This window comes from Cydia fagiglandana, chromosome 4, assembly GCF_963556715.1.
Source record: "Cydia fagiglandana chromosome 4, ilCydFagi1.1, whole genome shotgun sequence".
Lineage (NCBI taxonomy): Eukaryota > Metazoa > Arthropoda > Insecta > Lepidoptera > Tortricidae > Cydia > Cydia fagiglandana.
In genome coordinates, this window is record NC_085935.1 from 39,101 (window position 1) to 61,461 (window position 22,361).

Sequence of the window (22,361 nt, forward strand, 5' to 3'; positions counted from 1 at the left end):
ACCTGGAAAAATGTAAAATATCTGTTTTGCGTGGTGTACCTACCACCTAACTACAAGGATGATCAATACCTTAGAGTCCTAACGTGTCTTGAGAATGTACTTTGCAACCACTCCGAATTGAACATCTGTATTGTAGGTGATTTCAATTTAAATTCCTGCTCGAATAATGTAAGAGTGCAATTCGAATTGTTTCTGGAGTTTGGTAGGCTACGTCAATACAATAATGTTATTAACCGGCATGGAGGCCTCCTTGATTTTGTGTTGTTCGATCGTGACTCCGATAGCATTCGTGTATCTGGTGACGTGGAGCCTTTGGTCCCGATGGACGCCTATCACCCGCCGCTTGAGGTCGATCTTACCTTGGTGCGAACATCTCGTCTACATGCACACTCGCCCTCCTCTGAGCATCAGTCTAAAGGGAAGTTATCCTCGCCTGCGTGGGATTTTCGTAAGGCAGATCTTCGTGCGCTATATGCCGCAATCACTAATATAGATTGGGTAGAAGTACATGACTGCCAGGAGGCTGAACAGGCTACAGAGGTTTTTTACACTAAGTTAACTGAGTGTATGTTAAAGTTTGTTCCGTACAAAAACCAACAAAAAAATCGTGTAGGTAAATACAGTTACCCGGATTGGTACACGCCACAAATCATCTTAAACATACAGCTCAAGTATTACCATCTGAAAAAATTCAAAGAGACTGGTGCTGTATGCAATAAAGAACTGTACAGGTACTACAGGGGGCACGTTAAAACCTTGACTGACCAATCGTATCAACTATACCTTAAAAATATAGAAGACAATATCATGAATGAGCCGACTAAATTCTGGCAATTCGTGAAAAAAAAGCGTAAGGGGAAATTATCGTGTAAAGAATTCTTCTATAAAGATAATCTCGTAACTGGCCAAGATGCAGCTGAAGCCTTTGCCGAATACTTCAGTTCTGTTTTCCAACCAGATATACCGCGACTGGACGCGGACGATGCAGCACAGAGCGTGAAGGGGGTGGGCGGAGTTAGAAGAATCGCTGTCGATGGGGTGGAGGAGTGGGAGCTGCTTCGTGCAACTAAGAGACTAAAACCTCGATCTGCAGCCGGCCCCGATGCCGTTCCCCCATTTCTGGCCATTGACTGCATGTCAGTCCTGAAGGCACCTCTCTTACACATTTTTAACCTGTCTTTGAAACAAGCCTCCTTTCCTAGACGTTGGAAAGTGTCAAGAGTTACACCTGTGCCCAAGGGAGGTTCTGCTTCTTGTTTGGGTCCGGATGTAACAAGTTTCAGGCCAATTGCTGTTTTACCTGTTTTCGGCAAGTTATTCGAGTCGATACTTGATTACCAAATAAGTCGGCAAATAGCTGGACTGCTCGATGACTCGCAGCATGGCTTCCGTACAGGCAGATCTACTACGACTAATCACGTAGCCTTTGTGGAATACGTGCTGGGGGCCATTGATGCGCGTAGGCAAGTCGACGCAGCCTATTTTGACTTTAAAAAGGCTTTTGATTTAGTCGACAACGACATTCTATTGCAAAAGCTTGCCCAACTGGGATTTGTGCCCCAGCTTCTGCGTTTTTTTGCGAATTACCTTGGCAGTCGATCACAGTATGTAGGACTTGCAGGTCACGAATCCCAGCCATTCTATACGCGTTCTGGAGTGAGCCAAGGGAGTACTCTTGGCCCAACGTTGTTCCTCATAATGATCAACGACTTACCAAGAGTCACAAAGTATGCGAGGTGTCTCATGTTTGCCGATGACCTTAAAATATTTTTAAAGGTCGAAAATGTTAGCGACTGTGACAAATTACAGCTAGACATAAACGCTGTTGCTGAGTGGAGTAAGGCTAATCATCTGCTTTTCAACGAAAGCAAATGTAAAGTCATTACATTCACAAGAGCCAAATCGCCGATTCACTCTTCCTACCATCTAAGTGGCGTCGAGATAGCAAGAGAGCAGGAAATACGTGACCTAGGCATAAATATGGACAGGGAGCTTAATTTCCGTTCGCATATAACTGCCATCTGTAAGCGTGCAACCAAAACTTTGGGTTTTATAATGAGAGTCAGCTCCCAGTTTAAAAGTAGACTCATACCCAAAGTTTTGTACAATGCTTACGTACGTAGCCTATTGGAATTCGGGTCCACGGTATGGGATCCAAGTGAGAAAAAGTACACTCTGATGTTAGAGAGGATCCAAAGGAAATTTGCGAGATTTCTCTACAAGAGGCAGTACGGGTACTATCCCTTTCTGTTTCCTTCTCTTTTCGTGACAGGGATGGTGGGCTTAGATACGCTCGAGTTACGGCGCAAACTCCTACTTGCGGTGCACTACTACCAACTGCTCAATAATAAGGTCGACAATCCAACTGTCTTAGAGCGTATCGGTTTGTTTGTACCGCAGGCGCGACTGATCGCGGAAGACACTGGTGAGGGTGGGGTGCGCAGACGAAGGCCTCTGTTCGCGCGCGGTGCGATTCGTACTCGTCGGGCCCAGAACGCTCCCACTGCTAGAGCTCTGGCACTTTTGAATGACTTTTTTAACATCAAACAAGATGCTGACGTATACTACGATAGTGTCGGTGTCTTCACAAGAAAATTCTTAAATTATATTAATGTGTATTTGACGAATGAATAATGGTATTTTTGTATATATTATGTATATATGTGTGTAAGTTTAAGTTTGACATCCTATCCTCTGTTGCATTTAATTTAATTTAATTTATGTGTAACTAATGTAATGTTTGTGATTTAACCTGACCGTATTTCATTGTTTATGTTTTGTTGTAATGTTTTAATCTCTAGACTGTGTTTGAATCTAGTTGTATGTATTGTCCCTACCGCATAAGCGTTTTGGCATCCTTAGCTGTAAGTTTATGCATGTGATTTAAATAAAGAAAGAAATAAGTGCTTGTTACTAGGCCTACATGAATAAAGTATTTTTGACTTGACTTTTGACTTGACTTTGACATTGGATTGGACATTACTTGCATTGATCATTCATAGAATACAACTTACATCATAAATTAATAAGTAAGTAACTTAAATGTTAAACTCCAACCTATAAAAGTTATAACTTACATTTAAAAGTATGGCTATAAGAAAAGAAAACGGTTGTTCGTAAATAACTACAACAAACAAATAAGGACCAAACCAAATGTGAATAAAAAAAAGTACCTTAAGATTATGAAGTGATTTAGTTAACGTTATAAAAAACCAAACGTTTAAAACATCTTACTGTAAATTCTGTGTAGCAAAAATAGTGTTTCTCGTGAGACGTCAAATGGTTCCACGGCTCTTAACCGCCAACTATTTATACAAAACTTAATAGCAATACAGGAAAGGTATAAACATAACGAGTTGTCCTCCGTAACCGCGTACCTGACTGTGCCAGACAGTCTGCCAACAGGGAGAGAGGGCGCGAGATCGTTCCAAGAACTGTGTCCGCCTCTACTACGCCGCGCCGCAACGTGACTACGACCGCTCTGTCTTGACAGACTAGCTATACGACAGAGAAGAAGAAGTTGTCCTCTACTTATAGCAGTCATTGGCGGTCAATAGGTTCAATAACTCAAGCTTTAGGAGCGGTGACGGTGAGGCCGGCGGGGATTGGTGACGAATTGATGATATAAGTAGAAAAAAATAAGTACATAGAAATATAATAAGTTCCAAAATAAAGTGTTAAGCTTATCCTAGATAGTTGTGTGTGTGTGATGACTGACTGTCCTACTGTGGCGGCAGGCAATACTTCCACGCCTTGTAGATACTATGTAGATAGTTGTGTGTGTGTTGTGGTGGATGTTCTACTGCGGCGGCAGGCCGCGCTTCCACGCCTTGTACTTGAGGAAGCCGTCGAAGCCGTACGCGATGATCGCGCAGAACCCGAAGAACTGAAACAAACAAGAACACTCACTATAATGCCCAAACAGAAAGGTATATACATAGGAGAATTATTCCATAACTCATAAATCAGTCAAAAATTGGTCCGAATAGGACCTTATCATTGTACCTATCGTGTCAACTGAGCCCCTTTACCCCAGTAGGTAGTTAGGGTCGGAAGAATGCGAGTTTTTCTAACTACTCTCATTGGTCTTTATTAACAACATAAATATTTTGAATACCTACTGGGGTATAAGGTATCACTCAGTTGACACAATAGGTATAGGTACAATGATCAGGTCCTATATTCTGACCAATTTTTGACTGCTTCATACGCGATTATTTCTATTCTTTGTCCAGTTCTTTTGATATTCATTCGCAAAAACGGCAGTTTAAATCATTATGAGATGTGTGTAACTCACCCCGACGGCATACCCGCCCTCACCGATGACAGTGGCAATGATTGCTAGGATGATGTAGATCAAGACGACCGCACAGCAGTAGAAGAACTCCAGCTTGAGCCACGGCCAGCGGTCGTGCTTCTCCACCACGTGGAACGAGTAGGACAGCAACAGGAACGTGGTGATCACCATACAGATCCAGTACAGCAGGTTGTAGGGGATCGATGAGATCCAGATGTTTGACACTTTTATGCAGATGAAACCAATCAGATTACATAACTGAAAGGTAAGAAATAAAGCAGTTGGTCATTTAAATACACTATGCTGTACTATACATTGTGTCTAAGTTATACTAAAAAACTTAATATCAAACTTTAGACTAATGCTAAGGGAGCCTGGGATCTGTTCAGTTACCAGTAGTCACATACATTACACTAGTTTAATGAAAGTTACTTAGGAGAAACTATGCCGTATTGGGATTAATCTGGTTTCCTCTTTTCCTGCAGGATGCTTGCACACACACAGATACACATCATACATCTTACCAACTGGACTCCCTTGAGAATGCCAGGCAGGGAGGAGATGTACCCGCGGTCAAAGCGGAGCACCTTCTCTGTGGCTGGTGGGGTGGTTGGTTGGCTCTGTGAGTTGTTTGCATATACATCATACATCTTGGGTTACCTGGAACAGAAGTTTGCATTCTGTTATAATTAATACTCACTTTGTAACACTCCTCACACTGCACAATGTGCCCAAACATGCCCTGCCATGCCATGTGACAGGCAAAGTTGTCAACACCGCTGCATAATGGGCATCCCATGAGGAAAGGAACCTTGACACAAGAAGAAGAATCCTTTAACTTTATTATAGGTGATGCAAATACATAATAATTAAAACATAAGTTTATGTTTATCATAACGACAACAACAGCATACTTGTGTGTCTTGTGTTTCTAAACACAGAATTTCACTCACAACAATTGTTATGTTAGAGAGGGCCATTGCATAAGAGTATGCTGTTTTTATTATACCATGTCAGTGAAAGACAAGCATGCGACCCGCCTGATGTCAAGCAGCCACCGCAGCCTATTAGGCGCTTGCGACCCTAGTGGAGTGAGGCGCGTTGCCTTTGCCCTACAAGCTTAAATACACTGTTTTGGAAATTGATTAATAATTCTTCAATGTGTTTATTACTTTTCTTTTAAATATGTGTTAATACAGGCACTAACAGGGGAAATAATTGGTTCTTATGACAAAAGTATTTGGTAAATGAGCGAGTCAATTAAGTTTAATTGATTAATATCAATGGGTCGGGCGGGTATTGTTCGTTGTCCAAATAATTCGCATATACTTGAGGCACGCCTTGCAGAACAACTAGCACGGTTCGGTCACCCACGGGATCTATCATGTTCACGTATTCATGAATTAATTAAGCAAATATAATAAAGTGTACCACGCTTAACTAAACAAGTAAACAACATCTGTCGGACCAACGGTTTCTACGAGAACTATATGCCAATTAGATAATAGGTGAACAAACCTGTGACTTGAGTTTTCTGATGAAAAAATAAAATCGGTATTGATTGCTTTAATAAGAAAATAATCCCCTATTTATGCGCCTAATCCGAGATTCAGACTAGAACGGTTTGTTGTCATCATTTGACACTGACAAGTCAGTCAGAGGTCAAACTATACAGATACCTTCCAAGCGAGCTGTCAGTGGGACCACTTTTATTTAGTGTAAGATTAACAAAGCGGCCCACTTTGCTGTAGCCATGTCGATAAAGTCATATCGATAAACTATCGACATTTCTTGCAATTTTAATTTTACTTCAAAGGTTTAACGATACCTAAAATGAACAAAAATGCTTTTATTCTTTATTGTGGTTATCAGAACACAATTTTATAGTCACACCCCAGCAGGGAACCAAGGGAAAGTTCAGATATTAAATTAAAATACATAAATAGCTACTAAAATAGGTGTTCCGCAATAATGGAATTATTTATTATATTATAATATATTCATTATCCATTAGCATTTCAATTATGTTTATGTTTAACGAAGATATTGAAGCTTCAATTAATCGCTATTTCGTTCCGCTGTGTAGCGTTTATCGATATATAAAATGATTAAAATCGACTTTTCACATCCCTAAAAGAGCACACATATACGTTTTTACGCACACATGCACAACCTGGGTCACCTAAAAAGGAGACACTTGGATTTGAAGTCCATATTGTCAACAGTATGGTTGTCCTTTTTTGACAAACGGCATTTTTAAAAGAGCAAGGAGAGAGAAATGATGCTAGTTGCTGCGCCGTCAAATAGAACAGAAAGCGTTGGGCCCTTGTTGGTCAAACTAGAACTTCAGAAGGTTCAGAAGCATGACATTCATGTTTTGTGCGTTCGGATATATGCCAAATATGTAGTACGATTTTGTAGCGGCAGTTAGGCCAAGCGCGCACCACGATTTTAATTTTAGCGACATGATTTTAGAATCGCGCTGTAATATATCGCAGAAAATTCACTGCGCGCACTGCGATGAAAAAGTCATTCGATTTCTTCATTCTCGACATGGATTTCGTACCAGTCGCTTGTCGTGACACAATATCCAATCGCTGTATGACTTTGAGTATTTATACCACAAGGGTGATCCTTCTATTTCTATAATTAAACGGTCAATATCTAGCGTCTCATCTTGTTACTCCATTGGAGAAGCAGGTTCCGATATGTTGACGCTTGGAAAGTGAAATGCCGAATGCCGACTGAGGTCCGGGGTGCGATTTTATTATCGCAGTGCGCGCGGGGCCATACAACTCCGTATGCTGCAATTCACTTTGCGACAATGGCGTCGCGAGCAGTCGCAGAAAAATGTGACAAATCACAATTTTAAAATCGCTGCGATTTTTTTTGTCGCATATGCGCGCACTGCCATATAAACACATACGTTACATTTATGCGTCTAAATTATCGCGCGACAAAAAGTCGTGGTGCGCGCTTGGCCTTATAAAAGAACCACGAAAACTATACTCGTCCTTTTCTTTTGGGTGCTTGTACGAGTGTAAGACAAAGATAGTATGATTCTCTCTGCCTATGATTGAAATGAGACAGTCCTTTTGCAAATTATATTCACTCCGCTGCTGAAAAGAGCAGTATATCTCGTATACTTATGTAAGAGTGAATAAGCGAAAATATGTAATTTTATGAAATTGCGGAATTATAATCTGACTTTTTTAACTCAATCAATGACGGCGGGTGAGTATTATATTCTTTGCCCGCAGGTGACCCGGGAGTGAGTATTATATTCTTTGGACCCGGGTGACACTCTAGCTGTCATCTGTCACAATTAATTTAGTCTATGGCGTGCTATGGCGAAACGTGCCGTATCGTACGATACCTCGCGTAGGTATTTGTGCGAATTTTAAACTTTTATATCTTGTATGCAGTGAAAATTAATTGAACCTTCCATGATTAATATTATTTATCATTGCATCAGCCGAATACACAAAGAGTTATAATTCCTATAACTTGGCCGAGTAACTTTAAATCGGACGTTAGTGTTCGCAAAATATTGAATAAACACTTAAATAATTAAAATCGTATTACTGCTTGGATCTAATGGGAGATAGAGATTGGAGACCGTTTGTCTACGGCGGTCTGGCGTCGATCGTTGCAGAATTTGGTCAGTAAATCTAGTCATTTAGCTAAAATGAAGAATCTAACCTATGTTTCATTTTCCTATTTGAATTTCACGATCTTTACGCATGGCGGAGAATAAACAAGATAAGATTAGATTAGGCTAAATAATGGAATTCAGTTATTCAATCAGTATAAGTACTTAAGAACAGTAGTATATGTATAAAATTGAACAAAATAGCTAATTGCATAAAAAATCGGTACCGATTACTGATACCTATTGTGACCAAATAATTTCTTTGCTGTGTTTGGCATAGTATTTGGTATAATGGAATAATGAATTCAATTATATATCACTTTGTTGGAAAAGTGTAAACAAATTTATCTGTAGGTGTTACTATAAAATATTATTTTTTTATCAATTCTTACATGTACCTAGTTGAGATTGATTGTAAAAGTGAATTGTTTGTGCAGGGACGTTCCCCATAGACACAACAAAGACCCGCCTGCAGATCCAGGGGCAGCAGATTGACCCGCGCCATGTGGAGCTGCGCTACTCGGGCATGGTGGACTGCTTCCTCAAGACCAGTCGCCAGGAAGGTGTCAAGGCTCTGTACTGTGGGTGAGTCCCAGCTTTACTTTATTGACACAACAAAGACCCGCCTGCAGATCCAGGGGCAGCAGATTGACCCACGCCATGTGGAGCTGCGCTACTCGGGTATGGTGGACTGCTTCCTCAAGACCAGTCGCCAGGAAGGTGTCAAGGCTCTGTACTGTGGGTGAGTCCCAGCTTTACTTTATTGACACAACAAAGACCCGCCTGCAGATCCAGGGGCAGCAGATTGACCCACGCCATGTGGAGCTGCGCTACTCGGGTATGGTGGACTGCTTCCTCAAGACCAGTCGCCAGGAAGGTGTCAAGGCTCTGTACTGTGGGTGAGTCCCAGCTTTACTTTATTGACACAACAAAGACCCGCCTGCAGATCCAGGGGCAGCAGATTGACCCGCACCATGTGGAGCTGCGCTACTCGGGTATGGTGGACTGCTTCCTCAAGACCAGTCGCCAGGAAGGTGTCAAGGCTCTGTACTGTGGGTGAGTCCCAGCTTTACTTTATTGACACAACAAAGACCCGCCTGCAGATCCAGGGGCAGCAGATTGACCCGCACCATGTGGAGCTGCGCTACTCGGGTATGGTGGACTGCTTCCTCAAGACCAGTCGCCAGGAAGGTGTCAAGGCTCTGTACTGTGGGTGAGTCCCAGCTTTACTTTATTGACACAACAAAGACCCGCCTGCAGATCCAGGGGCAGCAGATTGACCCGCACCATGTGGAGCTGCGCTACTCGGGTATGGTGGACTGCTTCCTCAAGACCAGTCGCCAGGAAGGTGTCAAGGCTCTGTACTGTGGGTGAGTCCCAGCTTTACTTTATTGACACAACAAAGACCCGCCTGCAGATCCAGGGGCAGCAGATTGACCCACGCCATGTGGAGCTGCGCTACTCGGGTATGGTGGACTGCTTCCTCAAGACCAGTCGCCAGGAAGGTGTCAAGGCTCTGTACTGTGGGTGAGTCCCTGCTTTACTTTATTGACACAACAAAGACCCGCCTGCAGATCCAGGGGCAGCAGATTGACCCGCACCATGTGGAGCTGCGCTACTCGGGTATGGTGGACTGCTTCCTCAAGACCAGTCGCCAGGAAGGTGTCAAGGCTCTGTACTGTGGGTGAGTCCCAGCTTTACTTTATTGACACAACAAAGACCCGCCTGCAGATCCAGGGGCAGCAGATTGACCCACGCCATGTGGAGCTGCGCTACTCGGGTATGGTGGACTGCTTCCTCAAGACCAGTCGCCAGGAAGGTGTCAAGGCTCTGTACTGTGGGTGAGTCCCTGCTTTACTTTATTGACACAACAAAGACCCGCCTGCAGATCCAGGGGCAGCAGATTGACCCGCACCATGTGGAGCTGCGCTACTCGGGTATGGTGGACTGCTTCCTCAAGACCAGTCGCCAGGAAGGTGTCAAGGCTCTGTACTGTGGGTGAGTCCCAGCTTTACTTTATTGACACAACAAAGACCCGCCTGCAGATCCAGGGGCAGCAGATTGACCCGCACCATGTGGAGCTGCGCTACTCGGGTATGGTGGACTGCTTCCTCAAGACCAGTCGCCAGGAAGGTGTCAAGGCTCTGTACTGTGGGTGAGTCCCAGCTTTACTTTATTGACACAACAAAGACCCGCCTGCAGATCCAGGGGCAGCAGATTGACCCACGCCATGTGGAGCTGCGCTACTCGGGTATGGTGGACTGCTTCCTCAAGACCAGTCGCCAGGAAGGTGTCAAGGCTCTGTACTGTGGGTGAGTCCCAGCTTTACTTTATTGCAGTTGCTATCTCATTTTTTAATTTTTTTGCTTTGCATGGTCTGGTGGGTAAATATTACAAAACTATGATGATGATGAGTCATTCAATCATTTTTGCCTTGTTGGGTTTGAAGACTGGTTATCTCATTATCATGGTTATGCTCACCATGGCGGTGGTCAAGGCCCGCTGATATGTGGAGTTAGATTAGTTAGGTATGGCGTTCCCTGGCGTTGGTGTATATAAATATATATTACGTATAAATAAATTTTCTTAGATTGAAGAAAACGTTGAAGATTGCCACAACAAAACTTCGTATGTACAACCTAGAAGGCGAAATTTTGAATTTTATCTAATAGATCACGCGGCAATTTTCTAGAGCAACGTTTTGAAACTTCCGTATAGGCTTCTAAACGATAGTTAGCTTTTTGAGTAAATTTGGCACTCCTTATTAAAAAGTAAAGAAAAAGTGTAAGTCCTGCAAAACAATATTGTGTTGATGTACAAAGCCACCATGTCTGCTCTCTTATCGTATTTGCTGCACGTCGCATGCCACTAATAATGATGCATTTATGTATTGTGATTGGCTGATTGCATTATTGTGATTGGCTGATTGCATTATACCTACGTACAGTCGACATCAACGTCAAAGATACACTTTTTATTATTATTATGTGTGTCATTTACATAATCTCGGGACCATGGGGTCCCGGATTTTTGGTAGGCGTGCGTGGGGCCGAAGCCAACACGTAGAGGCCCCTTGTAAATTGACAATTTACTCTAAGTGTGATGTGACACTAACCGACGATTACCCCTGTTTGCGCTATAGTAGTGCACCCAAGGACAAGCCCCGGTTAGTGTAGGACTATTGCAAGAAAAAGGAACAAAAAGAACTGGGCTATTGGGTTGAGATGCTAATGGACTGGTAACTGACTATGGAAGAAACTATGGCACCTGCCTTGATCATATGTTATAAAAACACGAAAAATAGGCAGGTGGTGACTCGCCAACTCACAATATGGGTCCCCGAAAACGGCCGCTCGCACGGAGCGACAAGGGGACAACATCGCGTGAGCGGCTCAGGGTGTGGAGAGGTGTGCACCGCTTTCTACCCAGTGGCTGTAAGCAGCCACTGTGCCAACTCGCGTCTTAGGCATGTTTCACTTCCACCCTGCGAGCATATAGCTCTGACACCCCACTCTGGACGGCCGGTTAAGGCAAGCCAGAGGTGAGAGTCCTGCGGCCCCTGCTCAGTGTTCACTCCAGCCGGCCAATGAAGGCAAGCCGGAGAGAGGGGCCTGACCGACTCTCGGGGGTATGGGACCCAAGGGACGTCACTTCCCATTCAGCTCGCCACAAGCTGCCCTGGGGGCTTATTATTATTATTATTGTGTAAGCAGGCAGGCAGTTGTGACAACTGATATTGCCTGTATCCAGTAATCATTAATAGTTATCGTTGACAAGTAGATGTATTGATGTGTCTGTCTAATTTATTTTTAAATTGGTTCACATTTTGTGCTGAAACCACATCTTCGGGGAGTTTGTTCCAAGCCCTCACTACTCGGTTGCTCAGAAAGTGTTTGTATGGGTTTTTGCATAATTTCCTTTGTAAGTAGTAAGCCAAAATATGTAATCATATCTTAGACGTCGACTGGTGCGTAGCTACGATTCGTCAAATAAAATCTTATTGTAGACGAACCTATCACTTATCGCACAACTAACAACTATTAACGAGACGATACGGAACGGAAGGTGGACGCGGTGGCCGCATCACTTTCGAAAGGGCCTAAGTCTCCATCTTTTATGCTGTTCTAATAGAACACAAGTGGCCACTGATAAGAAGCACAATCGCCTGAAAACGCGTGACGTAAGTGCATACCTACTTCGGCAACACTGTGCAACTGTGCGAATTTACGCGTCGTTTAGATATATATTATATTATTAGATAGTTTCCGCGATGAAAGCTATCTTATGTTCTTCCTCGTGACTAAGGTGAACTCCATACCAAATTTAATCGAATTAGTATTTAGGCGTAAAGAGCTAACATAGAAGGGTTACTTTCACAGAGTTTCGAGTTTCGAAGAGTTTCATCTCACAATAGCATAATTTCTTGTGCTCTCAGTGATAAATTGATTGAGCTAACATTTTTTCTAAGCAGTTCTACAAACGGACTTTCCTCGTATACCTACCTAACAATAATAGCTGGGTAGACACACGTTACTGCAAACTTTCCCATAGCATTTATCTTATCGCTCTAGCGACTGACGTATCTTCTACGGGAGGCCGTTATACACGTACCTAATATACTAGTAATTATATTATAAGTACTAATAATATCGTGCCAGGAGCCCTATGTTATGTGCATGTAAACGACATAGTGACATACGATGTTTTTGCTTTAGACGAGGAGGATACGTGGTAATGGTAATAGTATAGCGGAATGCAATAGTATGATGTAAATAAATAGTAATGTTATTGTTTGTCGATTGTTATTGTCAATCACGCACGCACGGCACGACGCCGAGAACACGTGATAATATTTATACACACGTAGTTAATTACACTGAACATTTAGTGCGGAGCGCACCGTTGTTTTTAGGGTTCCGTACCCAAAGGGTAAAACGGGACCCTATTACTAAGACTTCGCTGTCCGTCCGTCCGTCCGTCCGTCCGTCTGTCACCAGGCTGTATCTCACGAACCGTGATAGCTAGACAGTTGAAATTTTCACAGATGATGTATTTCTGTTGCCGCTATAACAACAAATACTAAAAACAGAACAAAATAAAGATTTAAATGGGGCTCCCATACAACAAACGTGATTTTTGACCAAAGTTAAGCGACGTCGGGAGTGGTCAGTACTTGGATGGGTGACCGTTTTTCTTTTGCTTTTTTTTTGCCTTATGATACGGAACCCTTCGTGCGCGAGTCCGACTCGCACTTGCCCGGTTTTTGATCAAAGTTAAGCAACGTCGGGAGTGGTCAGTACTTTGATGGGTGACCGTTTTTTTTTTGCTTTTTTTTCGTTTTTTTTTGCATTATGGTACGGAACCCTTCGTGCGCGAGTCCGACTCATACTTGCCCGGTTTTGATTAGGTACACACGGTTGCTATGGATGTAGAGATCAAGATATACTTGCCGTCAAACTCGTCAAAGTCGACGCAAACTGCTTAGTGCTTAGACATGTACCTAACTGTCCCTATTGTGTGTATTGGCTCGCCTTTCCTGTGGGATATGACAGTGAAGCCGAGAGGGTAATGCAGATGCTGTGCAGCCCTGCGTTTCCTTATTGTCCTACACCATAAATCGTCTGCAATAGACGTAAAGGCCAGTGACTTGACCTAACTGTCTAAATTAGGAGAAATTTTAAGGGGGAAAAATAGAGATGAACTAACGAATGCAGCTCGTCTCGTCTGATGCTTGTCTGTTGCTGTTGTTGTTGTTGCCGAGGCAAACCTCTTGATTGCGCCGTCGTGGATTGTAAATGTGCGCAGGTATTTACTGCGAATAACGCGAATGCCCTTGCGTCGACGTCGTCTTGGGACTCGGGGCAGACGGTGCATGGCCCATATATTCCCGTTTTTGGCGCGTACTCAAATCGGATAGCTATTTATTTTTAACGTAAATGCGTAATTGCAGGAATGTTGACAAAAACAACATATGTATAATGTAACTGACTACGCTGGCTGACTACTGCGCAGTCATCAAGTTGATCTGTTGTACAATTCAAGTGTTGGCTAGTATAATGAATGATAGTTTGTGTTTTTACGATAATTATCTAATTTGTTTTCTGTGCAACGGATATTTGTTTATATTACCGACCAACGCTGTTTTTGTTTTGTCACGACTGTTTTCTTTTAGTCTGACGTCATTATTGCGTGATTTTCCTTATCTCTAATCGATCGATCTGTAGCCAATTATTCTATCATTTAGTTTAGATTTGGTAGTTTGTCAATCTAAGTATGCTTAGGGTGGAAATGTATCATTGTGACTAGCTTCTATCTAATTATTTGTATTTTATAGTTTATATATCAACTGACCAAACTTTTAAAGGGCCAAATAAATTTGTATTTTTCTATAGGCATAATTAGTAAGAGGTTTCGTTGGTCCAGGATATGGCCGGCGGTTCTCCGGCAGGCGACGTACGGCACGATAAAGTTCGGCACGTACTACTCGCTGAAGGCGGCGCTGGCGGCGCGGCGCGCGGATGGCGGCGCGGCCGAGCACCTGCCCACCAACACCTTCTGCGCGGCGTTCGCGGGCGGCTTCTCCAGCGCCATCGCCAACCCCACCGACGTGCTCAAAGTGCGCATGCAGGTGACTGTTCCATCGCGTTACGCGTATCGTGTGCTGGCCGGAGTGGACGTGTCCTCTCACATGTCATACATAAACTGAAATAAATATCATATATATATTTAGAAACGGTGACCAAGGTCTCCAGTGCCCCGGTCTGGAATCGAACCCGCGTCCTCTGCTATCTCGGCAGGTTTATATCATAGTAGTGTTTCTATTTGAAATAAAAAAAATTAAAATATTTTCTGAAAATAATTTATTTCGTTCTAATACTTCTAATAGTATGTCATACACGCTCAGGTATCACTCGTCAAAGAAGAAAGAAAGAGAGAACCGTCGGTCGCACTAATATGGCCAATCGCCCACACCGTTAACTTTCCATCGGTAAGCCTCATCACGAAAGGCATAAGGTCCACCGATGGATAGTTAAGAGTGTCGCCGATCGCACAGATCTATAGACACGTGTGGCCGGCAGATGGGGTCGGAGAAGCGCGCGCTGGCGCGGTGCCTCGCGGACATGTACCGGCGCGAGGGCGCGCGCGGGCTGTGGCGCGGCGTGGGCCCCACCAGCCAGCGCGCCGCCGTCATCGCCGCCGTGGAGCTGCCCGTGTACGACGCCTGCAAGAGGCGGTTCACGCCCGGCTTGGGGGACACGCCTCTCAACCACTTCGCCTCGAGCTTGCTGGCCAGCTTGGGCAGCGCCGTGGCCAGTACGCCGCTGGACGTCATCAGGGTGAGTGAAACTGCCGACGCGGGAGACGCGCCCGCTTGTAATATCTCCGTCGTGGCGCCTCGCCTGCGGGAAGATGCTCCGTTAATCGCTTCGCGTCAAGTTTACGGCTAGTTTAGCGGCACTCGCCGTTCGCCGCGCCGGCCCGCCGCGCCGTTAGATGTCATCGGAGTGAGTCTCGAACGAGCTCGCTATAATATCGCGCACTGCTAAGGGCGCAAATACATATGATACGCTCATGTGAATGAAATTGAAAGCTACAGTGTGGCTAGCATATTTTAAATAATAAATATACAGTTATCAAATATTTAAATTACATTAAACATTTATTATGTAAAACATGAGGGAATTGAATATATTACAATAGAAAGGGTTTAAAAAAATGTAGCGACCGACATTTGTAATTATGAAATACACGTGGCTATATGCTGACTTGACATTTGAGAGCCAACTGTGATGGAATGTGATTCCTTTGTACCAAATTTCGCGACAACACATATAATTCGTATTAGTTCGTCGTAATTGTTAATTGTTCTATTTGGTATTTCAGACGAGAATGATGAATCAAAGAAAAGTGAAAGGCCACGTGAGCAAGCCGTCCGAGAAGATATACACTGGCACCATAGACTGCTTTTTACGGGTATTACTAAATATTACCAAATATCTAAAGAAAAACAAGAATGTAAACAGATTTTGTTGACTTACCTCATACACGTTGTTTAAAAATTAACTTAAATAGACGCAATAACCCCAAAGTAGCAATTACCCCAGTGGACCATACCATAACACATTTGTCAATATTTATGATTGGACTTTAGACCTGCTGCTCTCATTAATAGGTGTCCTAAAACGAAAATGATTGAAGATCACTGTTGAGGGCTTTAGGCTATAACTGAGATTTGCGATAGCAATTCTTATTATTCTTTGCATTTTTTTTTCATACTTGGCTATTCGAATAAATCCTTCTCATTTTAAAAATGAAACACATATTAGTTTGTGTTGTCGCAGACGGTGCGCAGTGAGGGTTTCCTGGCGCTGTACAAGGGCTTCGTGCCGACGTGGCTGCGCATGGGGCCCTGGAACATCATCTTCTTCCTCTCCTACGAGCAGCTCAAGCAGTTCTACTGAACCACCCCACCGACCCGGGTTACTAGTATACAAGGTACAAATAGGGCTTGGAAATACATATATTAAACTAAACATTCATTTCAGACTAAAATGTCATAGAGTCTACAAACATCTCATTGTCACAATCACTTGCTTGTTCTTTTTATGTTATTTCATAGACTAGGAATCCTCTAGACCGAGTTTAGAGCAATTATTTCATGTAACCGATGATGCCAAAAATGCGGGGGTGCGCGGGACGAGGTGAGCGAAGTTCCGTGCCGTGATTGATCCGTTCAAAGACACGGACGTCACACACAGGCACTTTCGACTCAAACATGGAGTTAAATTATCGAATGCGTGGCTGAGGGGGTAGCACGACTATGCTAAGTCTGGAGGATGTTTTGTCTGTGTGTTATTTGAAGATAATATTCTTATATTCTATCTATGGAACTCTATGAACGAATAAATGAATTTGCTTATATCGCAACGAACTACAGAAGTAAGTGAAGTGTAGGTATATTCATCATCACTTTTAATATTTTGGTTATCAATGCTCCTGATATTTACTAAAATTATTTGGTAATATCAAAGAGAATTTAGGATTGAGGAATATTGTAAAAGTAAATTATGTAGTCAGTACATTTACTGCCATTTTCCGACAAAAATGGCTTTCTAAAACTAATAATCATTAGTGTCGAAAGGTGGCAGTAAATGGACTGACTACATAATTTACTTTGACAATATTCCTCTATTTCAAATTCTCTTTGTTAATATGCATTGATCTTTTGAAGGTGATTGACAAAGTTAATAATCAAATACTCTTGGAAGTACACATTTAGTCTTCTGCAAATCGAATTAATTGTATGGAAATAGACAAGATAGACATTTTACTGTGAAAAACAGGCCAAATGTAGTAATTAGGGTGCAGTGTTATCCAATTCAAAATTGGCTTCAGGGTATCGCAAGGGTCAAAAGTGGGTCCTCTGATTTACAATATTTTTCCATGAATCGTAAAGTTATTACTGTTTTAATTCCCAAATTAATGAAATAAGACAAATCCACAGCCAAATTAGTCTTATTTTAAATAAGACTAATACAACTGTTGTAAAAATAATGTAGTCTCCACATTGTAAATAAATTCTTTTAAATAATATTGTGACCTGTAATACGAATTATTAAATATATGATTATGAATATTGATAGTAAAAATGTATCTTTTCAGATGGCACCATCGACACGGCCGGTAGCCGTAGAAGCGGTTTCATCCACGCCCGAAGAGGAAAATCATCAGCAGCGAGCGTGAGGAGGCAACACGCTTCCTTCACCGCTGACCCACTTTATGTGTAGGGTGTAGTATAAGATTACTTGGTACAAGTGCCGCTACGTCCGCTAGGTTATTAAAATCAAAGGAAAAATACAAAAATAAAATCTTTGTATTTTTAATGGTTTAGTACGAAACGGTTTGACAGAGTTAGGTATTTGTTGTATTCGTAACTGCCAAAAGTTTATTTTTAAGCATTTTGTAAAGTTCCTTATTTTAGAGTGAGAATATTTCTTGATAAGTTTTTAAAACAATCGGTTCAATGCTGGTTTAAAACTATAGTTACAAGCTGTAACACTACGATTTTACTCCAAGGACCAGTCTACTCGGTCAGTGATACTTTGATAAAGTAGTACCTCTCGCCCGATGGTAAGCAGTTGTCGAAGCGTATGGCCGCAAACAATTTTAGGGGCGTCACAAACGTAAAAATTGCTTGTAAATGTAGAAATATTATCATTGTCCTAGCAACGGTCGGTAAAAGATAACATGTACGAGTAATATGGGGTTCATTCCTCTCCTTATCTTATCAAACGCTTTAAGAGATTTGCCGATTTGTTAATTCGTTGTCAGTTGTCATCGAGATGATTTTTAGTGTTACGTACAAAACTTTGGTCACGGCAAGGTCACGGATCACTTTGGTCTTCAATTTGCAAGACCATTACCGATTTCGGTTAAATGCGTTTTTTGTTTAGGTTTGACATTGATACTTTCACTGCAAAAATGGAACTGGGCGTAACTGTTTTTATGTAAAGTATTAAATATGTACCTATCGAGCTTAGAATAGTAGCGGGATTGTGTGAGTTATTGTTAGGTAGGTATATAGTAGGTAGGTAAGGTGAATCGTTGACATATCGCTTGAGATTAAGGGTACCTAGTGCCAGAGAACCTCAGTACTTACAACTCTATATTAAAATCACGAAGTGATAGAACAGTCAGCCGCGGGAGACACTTGATACCTCCCGGTACTGACACTATTAGTCGTTTTTAACCAACTTCAAAGTGAAGGTTTCTGAATCCGTTGGGTTCTTTATATTTTTGTAGGATTTTTATGTTTCGATATTTTGAAGTTTAAAAAAAGATATGTTTCGTTTAAATATTCCCACAAATAGTCCCATTTACATATATGTCGTCAGATGGTCTGATGATCGTGTCAAAAATAAGGAAATCTTCAATCACACTCACTAACCACATTTATGGTAAGTATTTTTTTTATTGTAACTCGTGCATTTGCCCTCAGAAGGCACCGTTCCGTGAAGTACCTTAGGTAACAGCAATTCTAGTAATCGGCTACAAAACTGGTAGAATGTTAGAGTTTGTGAAGCCGGCCATTATGCGACGGGAGGTCGCGTGCCGTGTCCCGCCGAGCGGCACGCGGGGCAGGCGGCTAACACAACACTGTCGGGTCCCTTTCATTCAACTATTGCTTTTACCAATGTTTTACCATACTGACAAGTACCTAGATTTTGGTCCTGAGCACATTTGATGTTTTAGACTTTAGAGGGTAGTCATAGGTACACTATAATGTGATTTATGTTTTGTGACCACTATTTTATCCATGTAAACCTAAACGGTTTTTGGTTAAAAAGGATATGTTAACCTTAAGATGAAAAAAAATCTGTAAGCGCGTTTTGTCGATGAAATGTTAAAACGATAATAAGATCCATTTTAGGATATGGTGGTTTTTTTTTGTATAAATGTATGTTGTCGGCTGGTGAAACTTGCTGAGCTTATAATGTAAGTAGTCAATTTTATAATCTCAATGTAGGACTTTTTTATGTATGTATCGTTATGTATAATTATGTATATATGTTTATGGTACCAATAAGCCGTGTAGTGCTTTCTATCAGTCTTGTAAGATGCGAAGTATTACGTTCACGGGTGGTTCTATAAAACCTTAGTGCTTTGAATTAAAGTTCACTGATAGTCATAAAGTTGAATAGGTAAATATGAAGTAGATGGGATGGAAACACGATTGAACTCGTAATTTAGTTAATTTAATTTAATTTGTATCATAAAGAGTCCTGAGGAGAGGAGATAAATGTCACTGCTTTAAATAAAATAAAAAAATAACAATTTATAACAGAAACTTTAGTGATGGCCGGTTAAGCCAGGTTGAGGTCCGGCGAGGGTACCGTGTGGGGGTACCGTGAGGGTCGCATTTATAGTTTGAAGTACTATCGAAGGGACTTTACAAGTTTAGACACTAGGTATCATGAACCTACTTATAACAAAATATCAGTTCAATAGTAGAATTAGATAGAACATACATACAGCTTTACTTTTGAATATGTTGCTGCTAGTTCAACTAAATCAACGTGAGAATAGGTTGTGTGGAGCCGAATACCTATAAGCAACTATCACAAAATATACACATAGGTATGTACGTGAGGTGTTGGTCCTTTGGGTTTTACGGTTTTAACGTGCTTCAGTGATGACGATGTTCTTGATTGTTCACACGCATCTAACACAAATCGAGGCGTACTCGTATTATGATAGCTACCGAACTGGTAGCTACGGAGAACTAAGTTAATAAAAATGATTTAAAAAATAAATGAACAGGAGTACCTAGACACAATCACCCCAAAACCCGAAGGAGAAGGAATTTTAACATCTCCAAATATTCTCTGACAACGGACGCTTTTTTAAAATAAGTGGTTCTCGTTTTGTAGACGATATACCTACACTTGATAACAGACTCTGTGCTATTTTGTAGTGTTTTTTTTTATATTTCTGTATATTATTATTGTGAACTCGTAATGTACAAAGAATTAGCCAAAATATTAATTTAATAAATTATATACACTGTTAAGCCTTTGTTTTTTTACCTTAACTTACAAATGAAATTTCGAGCGTTGTAAGTATAAGCTGCAAAAATATACAAAAGCTTTTGCTAGTTCGGTAAAACAGTATACTATGTATTGTATACATATATGTATGTATGTATAGACTTGTACAATTATGCACCTTCATACTATATGAAGTGTTCGGCGTTCAGGGGTTATAATGATAACACAAGAGTCGAGTAAATACTGAATATATTGGTAGAAAGCGCTGGCCTTATATACTAAGGTTTTAACAGGTTTAATCGAGTGGAAGTTATGGCAATGGTCATTAACCATTGTATAGTAAATTACAGTAAGTCAAGGTTTATGGCATCGTTAACTTTATGTTCTATAAAGTAGTAAATACATATATGGGAGATAGGCATCAAGTATCAGCTGTATCAGCTGATAGCAGCTGTGTATGATCTGACTACACTACAGCTTTCCCGTTTTTTTTTTTTTTTTTAAAGACAAAAAATATATAACAAGTATTATTTTTTTGCTTAAGTGAACTTATATCTATGGTATACATATTGGTTCTTAAAATTATGAATGTAATAAAAATCTTAATGCTATTTGGATATGCAATTTGCTTACATGCTTATTTCTAAGATTACATGTTCCTTATATGGTTATGGAATACATTGTTACATTAACATGTGTTTACTTTTATTGAATCTGTTAATATGATATTTATTTGTTAGGCATTATTGATTAATTTTCTGTGTCATGGAGATAGTGGTTCCTTATATGGATGGTGGTATGCAATGGGATGGGTTTTTTTTTCATCAGAATTCTTGCTCGTAAATTGTTTGTTATGGTAAAGAATTGATCGCCAATGAGCCATTTTGTAATGTCTGCATTGTGACCTAATAATGTAAGCTGACTTCGTGATACTTGTCACCTGTCTTTTTAAAAAGTACACAGCGCCTTTTAATAGCGCTCTGGTCGTTCGACCTTTTTTTACATACAACATATTTATTAAGGATACAAAATTTAATATTTATTATAGCGCCCAAGGACCGCTGCAATTGAGAGCTCGCTCGAATTGTTTTGGTTTCGAGGGTTATTGCCTGGTTGTATCCTGGTGTACCTTGCTTACATTATTTATTTCCACGAGCTATCCAGTTTTGAAAGGAAATCATCATTTTGAAAACTTAAAGCATATATAAAGTCATAATAACTTTTGGATATTGGTCATAATATTCTTATGAATTTAGATGGTACGGAAATATTCACTTTGCTTACAACAATATTTGAAATTGGTATAACACAGTTATGCTTAAATTGTACCTCTTAACATCGTATGGTCGTTGTTGGACGCTAGGGGGGTAGTAGTAGCGACGGCTCTGGTGCTTGTGACTCGCTGCAGGTGCTGGCTAATGGCGGCGGGGTTGATAATATGCTCTTCCTAGACGCTGGCGCCGGCGGGCGGCGCGCGCATGCCGCACTCGTCCTGCCCTGTAGTCATCTGGTGGTTGCTGTTAGGCACAGGCGGTGTTGGTAGTGGCGGCGGGCCTGGTGCTGGGCTAGCTGGCTGGCTGGTTGGCTGGCTGGCTTACTGGCTGGCTGGCTGGGCGGTGTCTAAGCTGTGGCTGCCTCGAGCAGCCCGACTGGCAGGGTCGCCATGAAGTGTTCGGCGTTCAGGGGTTATAATGATAACACAAGAGTCGAGTAAATACTGAATATATTGGTAGAAAGCGCTGGCCTTATATACTAAGGTTTTAACAGGTTTAATCGAGTGGAAGCTATGGCAATGGTCATTAACCATTGTATAGTAAATTACAGTAAGTCAAGGTTTATGGCATCGTTAACTTTATGTTCTATA

At 41.6% G+C, this 22,361-nt stretch overlaps 2 protein-coding genes across 2 annotated transcripts; one reads left to right on the forward strand and one right to left on the reverse strand.

Annotated features, from left to right (window-relative positions):
• Positions 1–3,692: 3,692 nt before the first annotated feature.
• LOC134663407 (CKLF-like MARVEL transmembrane domain-containing protein 3) lies at positions 3,693–5,937 on the reverse strand. The gene is made up of 4 exons (XM_063519773.1): positions 5,816–5,937; positions 4,822–4,957; positions 4,298–4,555; positions 3,693–3,886 (listed from the first exon to the last, which is right to left on the reverse strand). Exons 2-4 carry the CDS (start codon positions 4,945–4,947, stop codon positions 3,800–3,802), a joined length of 471 nt encoding a protein of 156 aa, XP_063375843.1. The 5' UTR covers positions 4,948–4,957; positions 5,816–5,937; the 3' UTR covers positions 3,693–3,799.
• Positions 5,938–7,647: 1,710 nt separating this feature from the next.
• Positions 7,648–20,520, forward strand: LOC134663408 (mitochondrial uncoupling protein Bmcp). Its single transcript, XM_063519775.1, has 7 exons — positions 7,648–7,958; positions 8,387–8,534; positions 14,373–14,577; positions 15,029–15,286; positions 15,834–15,923; positions 16,292–16,445; positions 17,613–20,520. Exons 1-6 carry the CDS (start codon positions 7,895–7,897, stop codon positions 16,409–16,411), a joined length of 885 nt encoding a protein of 294 aa, XP_063375845.1. The 5' UTR covers positions 7,648–7,894; the 3' UTR covers positions 16,412–16,445; positions 17,613–20,520.
• The last annotated feature ends 1,841 nt before the right edge of the window (positions 20,521–22,361 follow it).